The 17,144-nt window shown below is 38.3% G+C and overlaps 2 protein-coding genes across 8 annotated transcripts in view; one reads left to right on the top strand and one right to left on the bottom strand.

Annotated features, from left to right (window-relative positions):
• Positions 1-1,527: 1,527 nt before the first annotated feature.
• Positions 1,528-14,915, top strand: CCDC66 (coiled-coil domain containing 66). Of its 3 annotated transcripts, XM_072347078.1 has the most exons (18): positions 1,528-1,671; positions 1,922-1,986; positions 2,258-2,280; positions 2,859-3,276; positions 4,561-4,696; positions 4,848-4,951; positions 5,117-5,241; positions 6,494-6,747; positions 7,121-7,205; positions 7,840-8,001; positions 8,741-8,888; positions 9,321-9,437; positions 10,029-10,501; positions 11,015-11,052; positions 11,226-11,506; positions 11,909-12,036; positions 12,747-12,833; positions 14,782-14,915. In XM_072347078.1, the coding sequence occupies exons 1-17, from the start codon at positions 1,661-1,663 to the stop codon at positions 12,828-12,830; spliced, it is 2,652 nt and encodes an 883-aa protein (XP_072203179.1). In that variant the 5' UTR covers positions 1,528-1,660; the 3' UTR covers positions 12,831-12,833; positions 14,782-14,915. The 3 variants fall into 3 exon arrangements, with proteins under 3 accessions (XP_072203179.1, XP_072203178.1, XP_072203180.1); XM_072347077.1 differs by lacking the exon at positions 14,782-14,915 and having other exon boundaries at positions 12,747-13,002; XM_072347079.1 differs by lacking the exon at positions 14,782-14,915 and having other exon boundaries at positions 1,585-1,671; positions 1,922-2,092; positions 12,747-13,002.
• TASOR (transcription activation suppressor) overlaps positions 14,395-17,144 on the bottom strand; it is a 26,957-nt gene continuing 24,207 nt past the window's right edge. For 2 of the 5 annotated variants that reach the window (XM_072347071.1, XM_072347073.1), the window contains exons 20-23: positions 16,706-16,814; positions 16,365-16,543; positions 16,128-16,280; positions 14,395-15,490 (exon numbers count right to left, since the gene is read on the bottom strand). In XM_072347071.1, coding sequence (XP_072203172.1) covers positions 14,937-15,490; positions 16,128-16,280; positions 16,365-16,543; positions 16,706-16,814 — 995 coding nt within the window. In that variant the 3' untranslated portion in view covers positions 14,395-14,936. Of the gene's footprint in view, positions 15,762-16,127; positions 16,281-16,364; positions 16,544-16,705; positions 16,815-17,144 lie in introns of all 5 variants that reach the window. The other 3 variants (XM_072347076.1, XM_072347074.1, XM_072347075.1) reach the window with 3 other exon arrangements.

The following is a 17,144-nucleotide window of genomic DNA, read 5'->3' as shown; positions in this document are numbered from 1 at the left end:
CTTTTTTATATATTCTATTGCCTTCTTACACAACATTTTCGGTTTCTATGCTCTATCCCCACTCTTTGATAAGCGTAACAGTACACATGGGGCCTTTTTAGTCATATAAACATTGAAATAAGGTTTGCAATGGACCAGAGATTTTTTCAGGTAAGGCTGCCATATGGAGAAATAGGACTGCGATAAGAATCCTGCATAGCAATGTACAGTTTTGCAGTATGTGTCCTTCAGTGACAGTAAGTATCAAAAAAGAACAGTTAGCTTTATGAACATTCACTTCAAAAAATGCTTTTTTTCCCCCAAAGAGGTTACTGGAATGTTCAGTTAAGAATGCAATATCTCTTAACAGTACCTACAACTGTGCATGCAAAGTTAAATACTCACAGTTGTCCATGAAATACACAAAAATAGCAAATACTTGACAAATACTTCAGGCAAATGCTGTGAAGAGCAGAAACACAACTTAAGTGTCTTTCTCAACAGGAAAGTAAAGATTCACTGTTATTCTGAGGAACAACAGCTTCTTTGCTCCCTGTGAATTTTGCCACTACCCAATGAAACTGATGGAACTGAAGGTTATAAGAGGTAAAGATTACTGTAGACGGAGGGTTATATAAACTGATTTCAGCAACCAGTTTGTTTAGCATGCAGCTCATATGTTCGCATCATTGATTGTCAAGTGTGCGAGCTACAGATTAACACCATCTCACGCTGGCATTTGATTGCAGAGAGTTGATAGTTACTCCTTATCTTTTTTTGTTTTGCAGGAATCAGTTAAGAAAATAAGTAAAAAAATTAGCATTTGTGTTCCCTGAACTTCATTGGAATTGAGGCCAAAACTGTTGGTATTTTCCACTTAAATTCTAAAGACCTGAAAACTAAATATGAACTTGAACCTGTCCAATAGCGAGTGAGACATCATGCTTTGAAGTGTAAAGTTCCATGAGATAAGGGGGAAAAAAAAGGAGAGCCCAGTTTTTGTCTCATGGTGCACATACAGACACACACATTCATGAATGAAATGTGGATCCGAGGGCAAAACGTAAATGCAAGGAATGTCAGGGTTATAATTTTGGTCTGGCAAAACACTGATATTGAATTTATAAAATATATTTTTTAAATTCTATCAGATTGAAACTCGTTGTGTCAGGAGAAAGGAAAAAAAAGGGGGGGAAAGGGAGAAAAAAAGCCGTTTTGAGCCCTTTGTAAGATGGTTTCTGTACGGCTGTTAAACTTTTGCAGACAAGTTTGAAACGATATTGCCACCTGCTGTCTCGAACTGAAATCAGGAGGCAATTTTGCCCCCCAAAAAGGAAAGATTAAAAGACTTTCACTGCAAGATTAGGAATATGAACGGTGACTCTGTTGTCTGGAAGAAAGAAAGAATAAGAGGGCTGGTAATAAAATCAAACATTAAGTTGCTATGTGCAATGCTACAGAAACCTCTCCCTCTCTCCCTGCCCAGCCGCTCCCCGCCGCAGACTCCATCCCCCACAAGGCTCCTCTCCGCCCGGCCCCGCAGTGTGCGCGCAGCCCGTTGGCGAAGCGGAGCCCCGGCGGAAGCCTATCGCCTCCCGGCTCCTTGTGCGGGGCCGGCAACCGCCGTACACACAGAGCGAGCCCGGCGGCCCTTTAGGCTCTGCCGGCGGCCGGTCGAGCCATGAACCTGGGGTAAGGAGGGAGGGAACCGGCGGCCGGGAACGCCGCTCCGTGCGGGGCGGGACCCCCCCAGCCTTAGCTCAGTGCTCGGCGCATCGCGGCCCGCTGGTGCCGGGGAGGGGGAGGGGGGGGGGGGGGGCGTGGAGCCCGTCTGGGGAGGGGGTGGGAAAGGGGCCGCACACGCGGTTGTGTTTGTTGGAATGTGAAGAACTCACCGTTATCCCTTCGAGGTTCCAATTTCTTCCTTTCTTCCGTTTTGCAGAGATGGGCTGAAGCTTGAAACTGAAGTGCTGGATGGGAAGCCGAGGCTGATTTTAGCCGCTTCTGGTATTTTTTGATTATCTACCTAAACTAATCTTTAAAGCTCTGACTTGCGTGATATGAGAATTTCTGCAGTTTAGTAGCACCTTATTAGCAGGGAAAAAGAAGCCCGGTAACTCCCTGCTTGATTTACACAGAATGGTATAATTTCACACTTATATTTACAGTGGCAGATGTCTGCTGACTGAAATAGCTCATGAGTTTCTTAAGATTTATTTTTCAGGAAGAAGTTGCTCTTAAATACTGTTCTCATATGTTTGTGTTTGCTTCCGAAAAGATAAAGCAAAGCCTGCAACGAAGGTAAGTGAAAAGACTTACTTTTCTGTAAAGCAGGCATTATACCATTCAGTTTGTTAGCAGATAATTTTGAGAACACATTTGAAGTGTCTCAATATTTGTAATCAGTCGTGTTTGTGAAGAAAAATAAGGGGGGGGGGGGGGGAGGGAGGTATTTCTCAGGTTCATTATAGCTGGGTTCATCACAGAGTATCCTCAGTATCCGCATAAGGGTGATGGAGTTCAACTCCTAGATCTGCACAGGTCTACCTAAAAATCAAACTCGGTGTAGTCGTATGGGCTGTGCCTGAGTAAACTGGAATGCAGCGAGCTGAAGATACAAAGTATATGATAGAAGTATCTATGAGATGGTTACAAGTGTACAACAAAGACCCTGGAAAGAGTAACAGTTTTTATGGAGTTAGTTTCTAGTGACGGAACAAAGAAGTAAAGGAACATTTACTGTTACCTGTTGTTTAAGTCCCGGATTTGTTTGTTACTTATCACAATTTCTTCCCTTGATGTAATATATACTGAATTTTCATCTTTTTTTTTTTTTTTTTTTTTTTTTTTTTTTTTTTTTTTTTCTCTTTTTCAAGCAGATGGGAAATAAAGCCAGAGTGCCTAAACAGACATTGAGAATAAGGCATACTGTGCACATGCTGAGGTCAACACAAAATGTTTGCATCAATCAGGAGAACTTAACAAAACCAAGGAGTGGATCGAGCTTATCAATGTCAAAAGGGGAAAGAGTGGAAGGAACCAAACCTTCCTCACGTGAAGCCACAACTAAAGATCAGTCTTTGATTTTCCAAAGAGATACCGCAAACAGGAAGCCCGATTCTGAGAATCTTCATATTAAAGAAAGTAAACACCAACCTCAGAATACACAGATGTCAGCTGAAGACCTGAGGAGTTTGGTCTGTTTAACGCAAGAGCAGCTTCGACAGATTTTGATGATCGTAAAGGGAGGAACTGAGCAGATCTCTGAGACTCCCAGTGAAAAGCAAGAGGAGATGGGTAAGACACAGTACAGTGCAGATTTTATACAGTTCACTGCTGTTAGTTTCATAGAAACAAGGAGAAATGTGAGGCTTAACTCTGAGTTGAGTTCATAATTTAAGCTTATTTGCAGACAGAGATACTACTCTATGAAAGGCTCAAGACTGATAGTGCTTGCTACTACAGATGTGATATTGCCTGTAAGTGTTAGGAGCCAAACAGCTGTCAATTTTAACAATAAGAACTAGAAATTGTTTAATAATATTCTAGTACTTTTCTGAGTAAAAAACCAGACAACTCTCAACAATGTTTCATACTAAAACTGGGGGGAGGGAAAAATAGCGGAAGGGCATTGAACCATTAACATTAGAATTTTGAGGACAAAACCAGAATCTGAGCAACCTGCTTGAGCTGTAGGTGTCCCTATTCATTGCAGGGGAGTTGGACTAGATGACCAACTAGATGACTAGTTGGACTAGATTGTGTGCCTCCGGTGGCGCAGCGGTAGAATTCCCGTTTGCAACACCAGGGGGCCCGGGTTCGAATCCCCCCCTGTGGAGCAGGGGGTAGAAGTGCCGCTCTGCTACACAGAGGGCTCGAATCCCGGGAGTTGGACTCGATGATCTCTAAGGTCCCTTCCAACTCGCACAATACTATGATACTATGATATGATATGATGACCTTTAAAAGGCCCCTTCCAAACTGAATGATTCCATGGTTCTGTGGAAGTAACTGTCACCACCACAGTCACACACAAGCCTCAGAAATGCAGGCTTTTCTGGTTGATCAAAGAGTTCAGATATAACTCTGTATCTCAAGAGCAGTCTTTAAATTTCCTTCTGACCCCAAGGCGTACATGCATCTTTCTGCCTAACTGTAATACTGAGTAGTATTCATTCTGCGCTTCTTATGCTGACAAGCATGACAACTATTCTATAACTTCCTGTATTATTACTCTATTTTTGGACCCATGGAAGAGGTCAACTCTCTGTCACCACAAACACAGCACATTGAAATTAAGCAGAGTACAAATGTCTGAGCTGTTTCCCAAGTGCAAGTCTAGCATTCTAAGAACACTCTTTGAAGTTTTAGCTTGCAAGCCTCAGCTAATACAAGCAGAGCAGAAAACAGGTTTGTTAAATAATGGTGAGCTTGCAAGTCTCTTCTGTTGCTTAAGTAGCAAGTACTGAAAAAATGTTTAGTGGGCTCGTATGTTGTATTTACTTGTGTGTGTGTATATATATGTATGTATAAATGTGTAAATATATATACATTCAGGCACGTATATGTATTCTACTACAGGATCTAGTGAGGCATCAGAGGAAACCATTGTAGCATTGCTCCAAAAGGCTTGTGATGTTTCATCTGTTCCAGAGGAGCCTAACTCTAATTCAAGCGGGAAACAAGAGTCATATCCACAACCCAGAGAGAAAGTTGTGTACGTAAATCTGTGTTATTGTCCACAAAAACTTTCTCCAGCAATGAACTGTAGTGTTTAATCACAGTAAGAATTGATATAAATACTAATCAGAAAGTTATGTTAAAATCAACAGATTTTCAAGTGATTTTTTTCACTCCCTCATCTATAGAAAGGAATCCTGGAAACCCGCTGACATGTTTAGTACCTTGGGTGAAAGAGAAGGAGAGAAAGCCTTATTAGAATCAAAGAAGAGCCAATGGAAGAAGGAATTAGGTACTTACCATACACACAATTTATATTTGTATGAGTTTATGATGCTGAAGATGCATTATGATGCAATATGAGATGTCTATCTTATTTAATAAATGCATCTATGTGTCTGTATTAGGAATTTTTACTAAAGTTTTGTGTGTTTCCCCCTTACCTCCTTTCCTGAAGATGAACAGGTAGCACTGAAGAAGAAACTGAAAGAAACTTTGGAAGGAGATGTGGTTCATTTGGGGCCAAAATCTGGCAATGATAAAAACCATACAGAGAAGATAGAAACAGCTGACCCAGATAAGGTAAGGCTATCGACGAACACTGAAAAGCACACAGTTTTGACAGCACTGTTGCAGAACTCTCGAGCCCTTAATTCATACAAGATTTTCTTTTCTGTACAGATCCAGTGTTAACAGGAAGCAGAATCAAATTTCAGTGGTTAGTTTAAGCTCTTTGATGGCATGTTGTGATGCAGCTCTATGCATCAAACTTAACTTTTGCTCCCATTTGTAGTTTTATCAGTTATATGAAGTATCACAACCAACCTCTTCCTTTCTTTGCATGTTGATTACTAAGAGGTATGAATCTTTTCCAGTTATGATCTGAGACATAATCAAGTGGTTATATAATAATATATATATAATCATTTACATTGTTCATCAGCTTTCTAACATACCTAATTGCTTACATCATATTAAACACAGCATTTTGACTTTGACTTGCCTTTCAATTTCCTGATGATTTTCAACATAATCTTATTAGATTATCTTGTTGCTTCTTTTAAAATAGGCATAAAACTTTTCTTAAGGAAAAGATTCTTTTCGGTTTAAGGAATGTATTCCTGATAGCTTTAAATAGAGCTTGTTAGTATGCATTTTGCCAAAAAGAAATCTTGAAATAGTCACCTTACAGACTTCTCAGACAAACAATTATATTACTCAGAAGAAAAAATGTTCATTACATATAGCAAAAAAAGAGGTCCCTTATGTAAAATGTCCTGCTGCAAAATGGAGCCATAAAGATAAGGCTGTGTGGTACGGAAGGGAGACTTAAAAAGCCAGTCTGTCACCTCTATAGAAGATTCGGGTACTTTGTAAGGATTGGAATATTGAAAGAATGAAAGAGATTCTGGAAGAGTGCTTAGGCCTGTCTGACTGAAAATAAAAGGCATAAAGTAACAGTAATTCTGCTGCTGTCCATGTTTGAAGTGTGTGTAAATGTGGGTGAGCCTAAAACCTGTTCATGTTATTAACTTATTTTTTGACTTTTTTTTTTCCCCCCCTTTCTACTTTCTGGTCTGTTTTTGCTGAAAATATAATAGAAGTTCTTTACTGCTGACCAAGTGTAGTGATCTGCAGAATCATTTCTGCTCTGATTTTAAACAAGAGAAATATTTTGGTTTTCCATCTAAGGAATGAACTGTTCTGTGTGCTGTAACTCCATAACAAAGATCTTCAGCTGTTTTTGTTGTACAAAATGTGTTGTCTGACTCTTTTGTTTGTAGAAAATGTCATTGAGCACATTTCCGTTTTTTGTTGCTTCATATTTATTCAGGCTGAAGAGCATGACAGATGGGCAATGCATTTTGATTCTTTAAAGAACCACCTTAACACTAACGCACAGCACCCCTTAAATGGAATGTACAAAAAGCAGCCTGAAAGTCTTTGCCTGTCACCTGACCCTAAGGAGCTGACTGCTTTTGTTCACCCTTTCTCACCTGCAGCTTTAGGCAACTTCATGCCCTCAAAAATGGGAAATGCTGAAAAAGGTGCTAAAAGCAGTGCTTGGGATCACAGCCAGAAAACCAGGTGAGTGAACTTGGTCAGGGCGGTCGTCTTAACATCCAGTTCACTTCTGGTGCCTCCTTACAAATTAAATGTTTGAATGAGATGCATTAAATCTGATCTTTGGATCTTATTCATTTGGCTTCTGCTATTTTCAGAGTTGCATGTCGTTTCACATTTGAAATATGCATATGCTTCCATTGTTCATTAATAAAATTTACTGCGAGTAAACTTGTATTTTTCCTTATTATAACAAATTGTATAAATGTAATAATTAATACAATGCAATTTCATCACTATGAAGAAGTCACTTGTAATCTGAGAATCCTAACTAAAGAAGGCATTAGGATTTCCTTTTTAGGATAAGAAAGCCACATACCTGTTTCTTTCTTTGTAGCTTCCTTCGTTCAATGACAGCTCTCCTGGATCCTGCACAGATTGAAGAGAGAGACAGGCGGCGGCAGAAGCAGTTGGAACATCAGGTAGGTTTCTGTTTTAAGGTCTAGTGCTATTTTAATGAGAAGAATGGAAAGCAAGTGAATAAAGTGTGATCATTTCTTAACAGTGAGACAGCTGAGAAAACTCTTAGACTTCAGATTACATCTACACGTGTTTAACAGTAATTCCTCTCAGCCTCTATGGCTTTTTTAATATTTGTTGATGGTATTTTTGTGACTGAATTCTTGCCTCAAAAAAGATGCAACGTAGCCTTTAAAACTCCAGTAAGGTTTGTGTGCAGGTTTTTTTCCCATCTCTTTAACCACCAGGAGGGCTGAGACTTACATACAGCTGATCTGCGAACTTTAAATTGAAAATATAAAAAGAGACTTCTGTTTATCTCTGAGCATTTTGTCTTCAGACCGTTTTGCTGGGCTGGTGGTTCTGAAAACAATGGGAAGGCAACCGGCCCTGCTTTGAGAAAGTACCTTGTGGTTAATAGCATGATCTGTTAGGCTGATTTTCCCTACTACTGTCACATATATTAATAAATTGTCTTCATCTTTTTAATCCTTCCAAATCGAAGTATCATGGATGTACACAGAAGTACACAGGTAGCGAGCTTCTCATTCCTTTATTTTCATACCTTTTAATTCTACTCTCTTACGATATCGCTAGAAAGCAATAATGGCTCAGGTAGAAGAAAAGCGGAAGAAGAAACAATTGGAAGAAGAGAAGAGAAAACTGGAGGAACAAGAGGAAGAACAGCGCTTAGCACGAGAAAAGGAACTGATGCAGAAACAGTTTGAAGAAGATCTGCTTAAACAAAAACAAAAGGAGGTGGGGTTTTGTGTTTTGTTTTGTGCAGAGAGATGGAAAATTCTTACTGACTTGTCTGAAGGTAGCAAAGTTAGATATTGGAGGTAGTGGGAAAACGATGAGGTAACCTGTTTTAAGTAGTACTCCAAGATACTTCTTTAAGTTCAGTAAAACTATCAACATATATTTTGAAAAAGGATTTTGCCTCATGTCTATTAAAAATGACCGTAATTGCTGTAATTTATGGAAAGAAATCCCTTCAGGGCTTCAAATTGGTAGCAAGACTTCCAGCTCAATGTCTGCAATAATACTATTTCATTGAAGAAAGTAGTTCATAGAATCAGAATCATAGAATTACCAAGGTTGGAAAGTAGTTGTTTCCCTTCAAAATGATGCTGCCTCCTCATTTTGAAAACTACCTGACATTCTGATATTTGAAATCGAGCTCTTATCATTTAATCCAGTACCATACATGTTTAAGGCAAGTTTCTTTTTTTGGACAGGCCTATTTGGGAAAGTAAATGGGTAAGAACCAGCAATAATGCAGTTGTACTTTCAGTTAAAGCAGAAATATGTAATTTAAATGCAAATGTTTAAGACAAAAAATACAGACTTAGCTCTTTCAGACTAGCTTCATTTCTTTTTGTTCAAGATACTCAAAGCAAGAAAATATTTTGACATTATTTATGTAAACATTTGGGATTATATGGAGATTAAATAATCAAATTCTCACATTTACTTTTTTTTTTTTTTTTTTAAGGAACTTGTGACTCTGAAAACAAATGAGCTCTATCAGACAATGCAGAAGGCTCAAGAATTAGCACAGAGATTAAAACAGGAACAGCGCATTCAAGATTTGGCTCAGAAGGGACACGACATTTCCAAACTGAAGAAGAATCTTGGTGGGGGTAAGAACTGACATTTTGCTGTTCAGTTTGTCTGTTCTTTTGGTGTTTGCGTGCAAACTGTTAGTGGGTTTTTTCCCCTGTTTTTGTCACAGGCCTGAAATTGCTCCTTTGTTTCAGAAACCAAATTTAATTTCAGCTTATTTAAAGAATCTTCCCAGTAATATCAGAGTTCTAATACCATATCTTTGTAATCTTCAAATGCTGCGTTACATAAAGGAAGAAATACAAGGCTGTTATCAGGGGTGCATATAGAATATTCAGGCCTACGAAGGATTGGCTTGATTTTCAGTGCAACAGGCAGTATTTTAGGATCTGAATTATAGTTCTCAGTCTTTTGCTTTGAGCTCCAGGCTACAATAGTCTGATAATCGATAGTGTAGTTTAAATACAACATATGCTGCTTCATGGAAAAAATGCCTTGATTCCTTTTAGGTGGCGGTGAATTTGAAGACTATCATACTGATGTTTCACATCAAAGTCCTAATTTTTCTAATGACATAAACATCGGTCAGCAAACTTCTCCTCGGAAAGACACTGCTGTACAGACAGGTAAGCAGTCCTTCAGTTCAGTTCCCCTGACGTACCTACAGACAGGCAGTAGAACAGCTAATTTGTATAACTGCAACAGGGCCAAACCGCTGTCATTCAAAAGGAATAAAACTGAAAATAAATGCTTGGACAGACTCAGGTGGCTGAGAATATAATAATATATTGCTGTATTCTTCTAATTCAATGGTATGTCTTTATTGGTACCTGTCTATTACAAATTCAGATCAGCCATTCTGAAGCACAGTGTTGGCTTAGAGTCACTGCCCTAAGCCATGCAGGACCAAACTTATTAAGGAATTGAAGCATATATTGTTGTAGTCTTCAGGCTTATATCACATGCACTGGTATTGAGCTGGAATGGGTTCTTAATGAATCCTTAAAGAAACACTGTCAGTAATCCTGGAATAAGAATACTAGACCTGTCAGAACATGAAAGCTTATATTCAAACATTTAGAAAAGCTTTTTACAATTGTTGCAACTTACCCAGACAGAATCTTCTTCCCACTTGAAAAGTGAAAGCTTTTTTAATTCTATTCGTTTAGGCCAAACATTTGAATAGTTCACTCTTGGATCTAACATGCTTTTTTTAGATGACTATACCACTTCAGCACACATTGACACAGCTGAGGAAGGAACTTCACCTTGTGAGTCACCAGATATTTCCATAGAATATAAAGAAACCTCTAACAGCAAAAAACTCCAGAAAGAAATGCAGTATATGGATAAAAACAGAATTTCAGGACAAGAAAATGGTGGCATCCACAGTGAGTTGTATGAACAGTATGCAAGGAAAGGAAGACAAGTTAAACCTTCAGAAAAAGCTGGCAAAAGACCTGACTGGAACATAAACAAGCCTGAGAAAAGATACATTCCAGCATCAGAAAGATACCCCAAACCACTGCAAAAACAAAGGGAAGAAAATAAAGTAAGACGACAGATGGAGCTGCTTCAGTTGGTAGAAAGAAATACCCCTGGGAATCTCTGCCAAAAAAAGGGCTGCTGTTCAGATAGGTCTCCTTCACCTCATGAGGAACTGAAGAATAAGGGACAAAGAATCAGAAAGGTAACTATTTTTTCTCCAAGAACAATGATTACTATATTTTTTTGAGATTTATTTCACTCAGTTCTGCTTGGATATAATTCAAGCTCTGAGAATTTCCATACTACCCCCCCTTTGTGTGAAGAACAGGAGGTATTACAGCAGTTTTGTTCAGCATGGTTGGAAGAACAATAAATTTTTGTTGCTTAGCTTTTAGTATTAGTTTCATCTTCCAAAGTGTGTATTTGCTTTATTTTATTGATAATCATTATAGACTTATTAAGAAAAAGTGTATACAGTTTCTGCTTGTGCCTCAAGCTGCTGTAGATGTATGGAATAAGATCTTCTTTAATTAGTTTAACTGAGTTCATAGATACTACAAGTCTCTTTAATGCAAGCCTTTGGTAATATCTGTCTCCTGAGCTCCAGACATACAGTCCTTTCAGAATCTCTGTACAAACTCTTGTAAAATGAGTGTTCAATATAAGAGCATCAAGCTTTGTACTCACACTTTCAACTAATTTGTTTTTTTCCTAGGAAGAACAACTCCGTAAGAATCATTTGAACGAAGAAAGGTATGTCAGTATTCTGCATTAATGCATTGATAGTGAAATATGGGCCTTTTTCTTTCCTGATTTTCAGTCCTTTTTTAATGAACTTGTGGCCACTGAAGTGCAGAATATTTCCCCTCCACTGTTTATCAAACATTTGTGGATGCTTTTATATTAACTGGAATTGTTTCATACAGGTCTGACTCACCACCTGTTCCAGCAGTTAAGAACAGATTACAGGTACAACAAAAACAGATAAGCACCAGGAAATTGGAAGTGTGTAACAATAGTAGAAGAGAGAAAAATACCAAGGCAGACATACAGCAGAAGAGCTTCCCTCCTCAGGTTACAGAAGCTGGAAGACCTCCCTCTTCACAGTTTATTCCGTATGTTCGAACAAATGAAGTGTATTATCTTGATCCAGATGCACCAGTGACTAAACCTTCATCACACGAACCGCAGTATCGACAGCTTAATGGTACTGAAATGCATTGTGATCTGATTTGTGTAGAAGTGATGTTGCAGCGCTTTAACTTCAGCGTTCTGTTTTGTTCCATTTGTTAATTGCTTTTACTGAATTCTGCAGTAGCCCGTATCTGTCAGAGCACCGTACAGAAAGCCGGAGCAACCAAAACACAAATTCATAAAAGAAAAAAACCCAACATTCTTAATTCTTTTATCTGGGTTTTTTGTTTGGTGAAATATAACTGCACTTCTCTAGTATGTACAGCTTTTAGCTTTAGGAATCTAAGTAGTATTTGGTGTAGTGACCATAATCGAATAGCAACCCAAACTTGATTTCTACAAGTTGCAAAAATTCATTTGAATGATTTTATCAGAGTATTGTTTACTGATTTGATATATATATATTTATTTTTAGATTCTTACCAAGTGCCGCGGCAGATTTTTAGCTCTGATCACACTAGAGATCCGCTTCTAAATCCTGATGTAGTTAAAATCAGAGAGAGACAACAAGCAATTCTCAAAGGACTGTCAGAACTACGGCAGGTAAGCGAAAAGTCCATAACCATCACACATAACCATCTATGTGTGTCCCTAAGGAGTCTTTGGTCATTAGTTTAGCTATGAAACAGTGGAGAACCTCAGAGAACCTGAAACCAGGGGAATGGCTTTGTTAGCCTAACTATGAATATCTGGAGGCTTACTCATATTTAGCTATTATATGTTACATATCATGCAGTTCCAACTGTTTTTACTTCAGGGTTTATTTTCTAGTACCCATGAGAGCCATTGACAAAGCAGGAACCTTTAAATATGCAGCACATCCTAATACTTTGTGACACTGTTCTAAGTCAAACAGTAATGCTGCCTTAGAACATAATTAATGTTAGGACTGTAAGCCAGTACCTGTCAAGGTTTTGGGTTTAGCTTCAGACAAGAACAGTCAGAATACCACAAGCACAGTGACAGTGCACAGGGCAGCAAGCTAACTAACATAATGAAAACGTTGTTTCTCTTCTGTGTAGGCATCCCTAAAAACATTTGGATGAGCTTCCAATGCAACAAGTCTTTTGCATGAGATAGGAAAACCCAGATTCCCTCGTTTCTCAATGTACTGTGTTATCCTGCTTAAAGTTGTGCATATAAAAAGCCACGTACCTTAATAGATTGTTTTAAAGCAAAAAGCAGTGGCACGTTGTTGGTTCAGACAGCTTGAAGGAGGCAGAGCATTCACGTTCACGTTCCGTTCATTTCAGGGCCTCCTGCAGAAGCAAAAGGAGTTGGAGTCAGGTCTAATTCCTGTTAGAGCTCAAGAAGAGAACTTTATTTCACCATTTTGAAAGGTACTTAAGACTGCATTGAATTATTTAAATGGAGATGCACAGCATTTTGCTACTGTAATTGTGAGCCATCTATATTGTTTTTAATTAAATAAATTATTATGCAATTTTTGATAGGATTCCAGGGTTACATTACTGTTCAGAAGAACAATAAATTGAACTGCATTGTTCAGAATGGTCCTGAAGTCCATTTACTATAAACACCAAGAGACCATATAAAAAATGACATGGATTTTTGTAGTACTGTGTATTCTTAAAAAATAAATAAGATTTACGATTCATTGTGAGGGTATTTTTAAATATAGGAAACTGATTGCACTTTATTATTCAGGTAGGTTCAGGCTTAGGTAATTATCAGTGTCAGATTTACCAACACAGAAATGCTGTCTGTAACACCCCAACTAAAAAAGGAGACAGCAGCACCTAACATGGTAACAAACTGAGTCCATGACAGTTTGAGGAAGTCAGCTTAAAAACCAAAGTCTGAACAGCTCAGCATTCAGTGCTTCCTTGCTGGAATTAAACATTTATATTCGATTCATTTCCTTTTGGGCTTCAAGAGACAAGATAATCTGAGGTAAAAGTACTTTCCTTCTAGAGGTCTGCAGAAGGTGCCTAACCTGAATTCACTGTAGTTGAGATACACAAGAAAAATATCACACAACCTCCAAACTGAATTTTTTTCCAGCAGCAGCTGTTCTAAGAGAGACACAGAATATGAAAGGTGTCTTACCAGCAGCAGCTCTGGAATGAAAGCAGACAGACTGTCCTTTCCAGTTGCGTGCCAAGTCATGTAGTAGGTGAGCCCACACTTGATGCTGAACTTGATAGAATGGTCTTCACAAAACTCATTCACTGTTGATAAAGAGGTAAGAGTACTTACCATGTAAGTGGTGAGGGGGAACAGCTACGCCAGTCTTGGCGTGGTTTGTCCTTAATTTAAAGAAGTGAATCAAACAAGCATTCATGCCCAACTTCTGGGAAAAGTGAGTGGTGTTTTCTTCATATTTAAAGCCTACCATTTTTAACCAATTCTACATATCCACAGTACCTTTGAGTTTACAGTTACGTAGTTTCAAACACTTTTACCTGTTTCTAAACCACCCATCATTCAAGCACTAAAATCAGATGACAAAATAGCAAAGAAATACGGCTTTAGTCAACTTGAAAACAAGAACACTTGAAAACAAGAAAACAGCCTTAGTGAGATGATGCATTGACCTGAGTCAGATAAAGACTTGTCTCAGAAAAGTAAGGTGAACTCAGCACATGTGAAATTTGAAAGGTCAAGCTTATAAAACTCTATACACAGAATAATACCAAACCTAAGAAGCAGGAAAGCAGCAGGAAGAACTGTGCTGAAGTAGGGCAGGGGGCAGGTTGAATTACTGAGGTCACTAAAACATCACTGCTGTAGTTTTAAGAGGAAGATACAAGTTTTAAGATCATTCTGATGTTGCTGTAATAATTACACCAAGCAAACTGCTAGTTATGAAATAAAGGCTGGCTGTGTTTCTTTTGTATTTTGAAGACAGCATAAAAACCACAGACAAGGCAGCGTGTTAGCAAGTCCCTTGTGCATTAAGAGTTTATTTCATTTTCGTAATGGAACTGCACCATTGGTTAATCTAATTGAGGTATTTTGCCAAAATCCAGTCATTAAAATAACTACAACTGCCTTATAGCTATGTAAAAACATTTGTACAAAACTGTGTCAAATAAATACATAAGTTTTGGTATTTATGTAAAGAAAAGTGATTTGAATACTTACAGTTAAAAAAAACTCGCCGCTTCACATATTTTAGGCAAACATTCAACTTTACATTAAAACAGACTTCAAACTGAAACCTATGTACAGGTCAAATACAAATGTAGAAACTCAAAAGTGCCAACAACCAAGATAATCCAAGTACAATAAATGTTAAAAATATATATTTATTTCAATTTTCAGATGCTTCCAACAGGTACAGGCCATCATGGTTTAAATAAGATCAGAAAAACTTTGAGATAAAGGACAAGAAATGTTTTGTTCCAGAATAAAATAGAAATTGTTAATCCAACATTTTAGAAACAGGAAGTCCACAGCAACGTACAAAAAAGACAAGTTTAATTCCGTTTTGAATACGGCCTGGAAGAATCACAGTTTTTACCCCAGCCACCATGCGATGACGATTTCTCTGTATCCGTGCTCTGACTGTAAGCAGATAGAAAATAACCACCCCCTTCTTGGTTTTGGCTTGTAGAAGGTGGGTATGTTGTTCCCAGAAAAGTCTGATGAGTGAGAACATTAAAGTGACTGAACTGATGAGACATGTTCAATTGTCTGCTGTAAACCTGGAAGTTATTGAAAGGAGCTCGTTCAACCGAATTGTGTTTTTCCCCTTCCGCAGAGCGCGCTGTAGAAAGCGAAGGAACTGGCTTTATCTCTTCCATTTCAATTTTTGAAGACTTTTCCATCCAGCTCTTTTGTGCTTCAGGAGATAACTCTGACACACAGCTCTCTTTTGCATCTACTCCACGTGAGCTCTTGGTCTCAGTCTGCAAAGTTTCCAAATGAGTATCATATTTAGAGGCATCACTGCAGATTTCTATTTGTGATGCTTCATCCCCTGAATCCAGAGACATGTCCTCCTCATCCTTTCCATCATTTTCTACATGAACTGTGTTAAAAAAAAGAAAAAGAAACTCCTATTCTATTGAAATACAAACTTTTGTTAGAAAATCTATACACTACTCACAGAGTGTTATGCTTCTGGTCTGCAAGTCCAGTATCACTTAAGTCTTGGTCTTCTGCCACTCCTGTTCACTTACTCAACATACACACTTAACCCTCTGATTCCAGTTATTCCGATGCTAAAAGCTTCTGAGCATTGTGTTCGTGATTAGTGTTGGGAATCCCCAACTCCAATGGGGTTTATGTCAAAACAGCATCTAAAGTTACACAGGAGGTCAGTATTTGGTCAGACAATTACAGGACTACAACTACCGCTATCTCAGGTGTTTGTCTGCAGTTTCTGAGCTACCTTAAAAACAGCTCATCATAACGAGAGCTCATCTTAACAGCTTATCGTTTTTCTGAAGACAGTTAAACTTTTTTTGCTTTCCTGGATACCTTGTTAGCTTATAACTCCATGTTATGATCTCCACTGCTGTTCCCCCTTCATTTAAAACAGTACCTTCAGAGCTGGATTTTCTTTACCATCTATCACGTTCATTTACACAAAGACACTAATTCAAGGACCTCTACCCCACACCTCTAATTAGCTGAAGAAATGCGAAATGTTTTTAATGTATTACCTGATTGTCTTTCCTGAGAGGGAGATGGGCTGTTTTCTTCATTAACTGAGTTGTGATAGCCAACAAGACTTGTAAAATTTTGCATGAAGTCATCAACAGTGGCAATAACTATGCCATTATCAGCATAATTTGAAAGTGGCTTGAGATTCTTTTCTAAATACACAGAAGGAGATTTTGTATTACAATTTAGAACCTATTACCAGAAGAGGGAGAAAGGTAGTCACATTTGTGTGTAACCTGTTAAGAAGACAACGTGTCGCTGTTGTATGTTTTGAGCCTGAAGCCTGATAAGACATTCTAATTCTGGCGCATTTCGAGTTTGAGAATCACAGTTATGGTAAGACAGAATTTCAACCAAGTGCTTCTTTTGATAGGTGTTCAGCAGGGTCAGCAGACTCAGGGCATTAGCATTCAGTCTGTGATGGAAAAAAAATATTCAACACTGATTTAAGGTCACTCTAAACATGAAAATTCAGTTACAAGATGGACATAACAGTAACTTCTACTTCAGTGGGATTTTGAGAGAGTAACTGAAGCTGGAGATGTTAGCAATTGGTGTATGAAAGATCACTGCTTACCTCCCCAGTTCTTTCAGTTTTTTTTGCATTTTGCAGTGGACTTTCCACTGCCATTTTCCATCTGGGGTATTGAGCTCCTCCAGAAACTGTAAGAACTGTTTCAGTTTATCTGTTTAAGGGATATTGAACAGAAGATAAATTTCATGGTCAGCAAACTGAAAAACACTGCTTCAACACATACATAAAAGGGGAGAGTTGTTGTTTTGGTGTTGTTTTGTTTTCAGCAAAGCAGTTACACAACTATGAACGCTGCCCTAATACTTGAGCTTTTATTCCTAGATAATTAGCCAACAAAAATATTCTAAAACAGAGGGGTTTTGTTTTGAAGGCCAGATGCCTAACAGTGATATCTGCTTTCAGAACAGCTGAATTCAGTCAGCACGATCGGCCTTCTGAAGGCCGATTCTAAAATAACTTCTTAGACCTTCTTATAATAAAA

This window comes from Excalfactoria chinensis, chromosome 12 (assembly GCF_039878825.1).
Source record: "Excalfactoria chinensis isolate bCotChi1 chromosome 12, bCotChi1.hap2, whole genome shotgun sequence".
In the NCBI taxonomy this organism is placed as follows: domain Eukaryota; kingdom Metazoa; phylum Chordata; class Aves; order Galliformes; family Phasianidae; genus Excalfactoria; species Excalfactoria chinensis.
The sequence above is the reverse complement of the archived record's forward strand: the minus strand, read 5'-3'. Positions and strand labels throughout refer to the sequence as shown.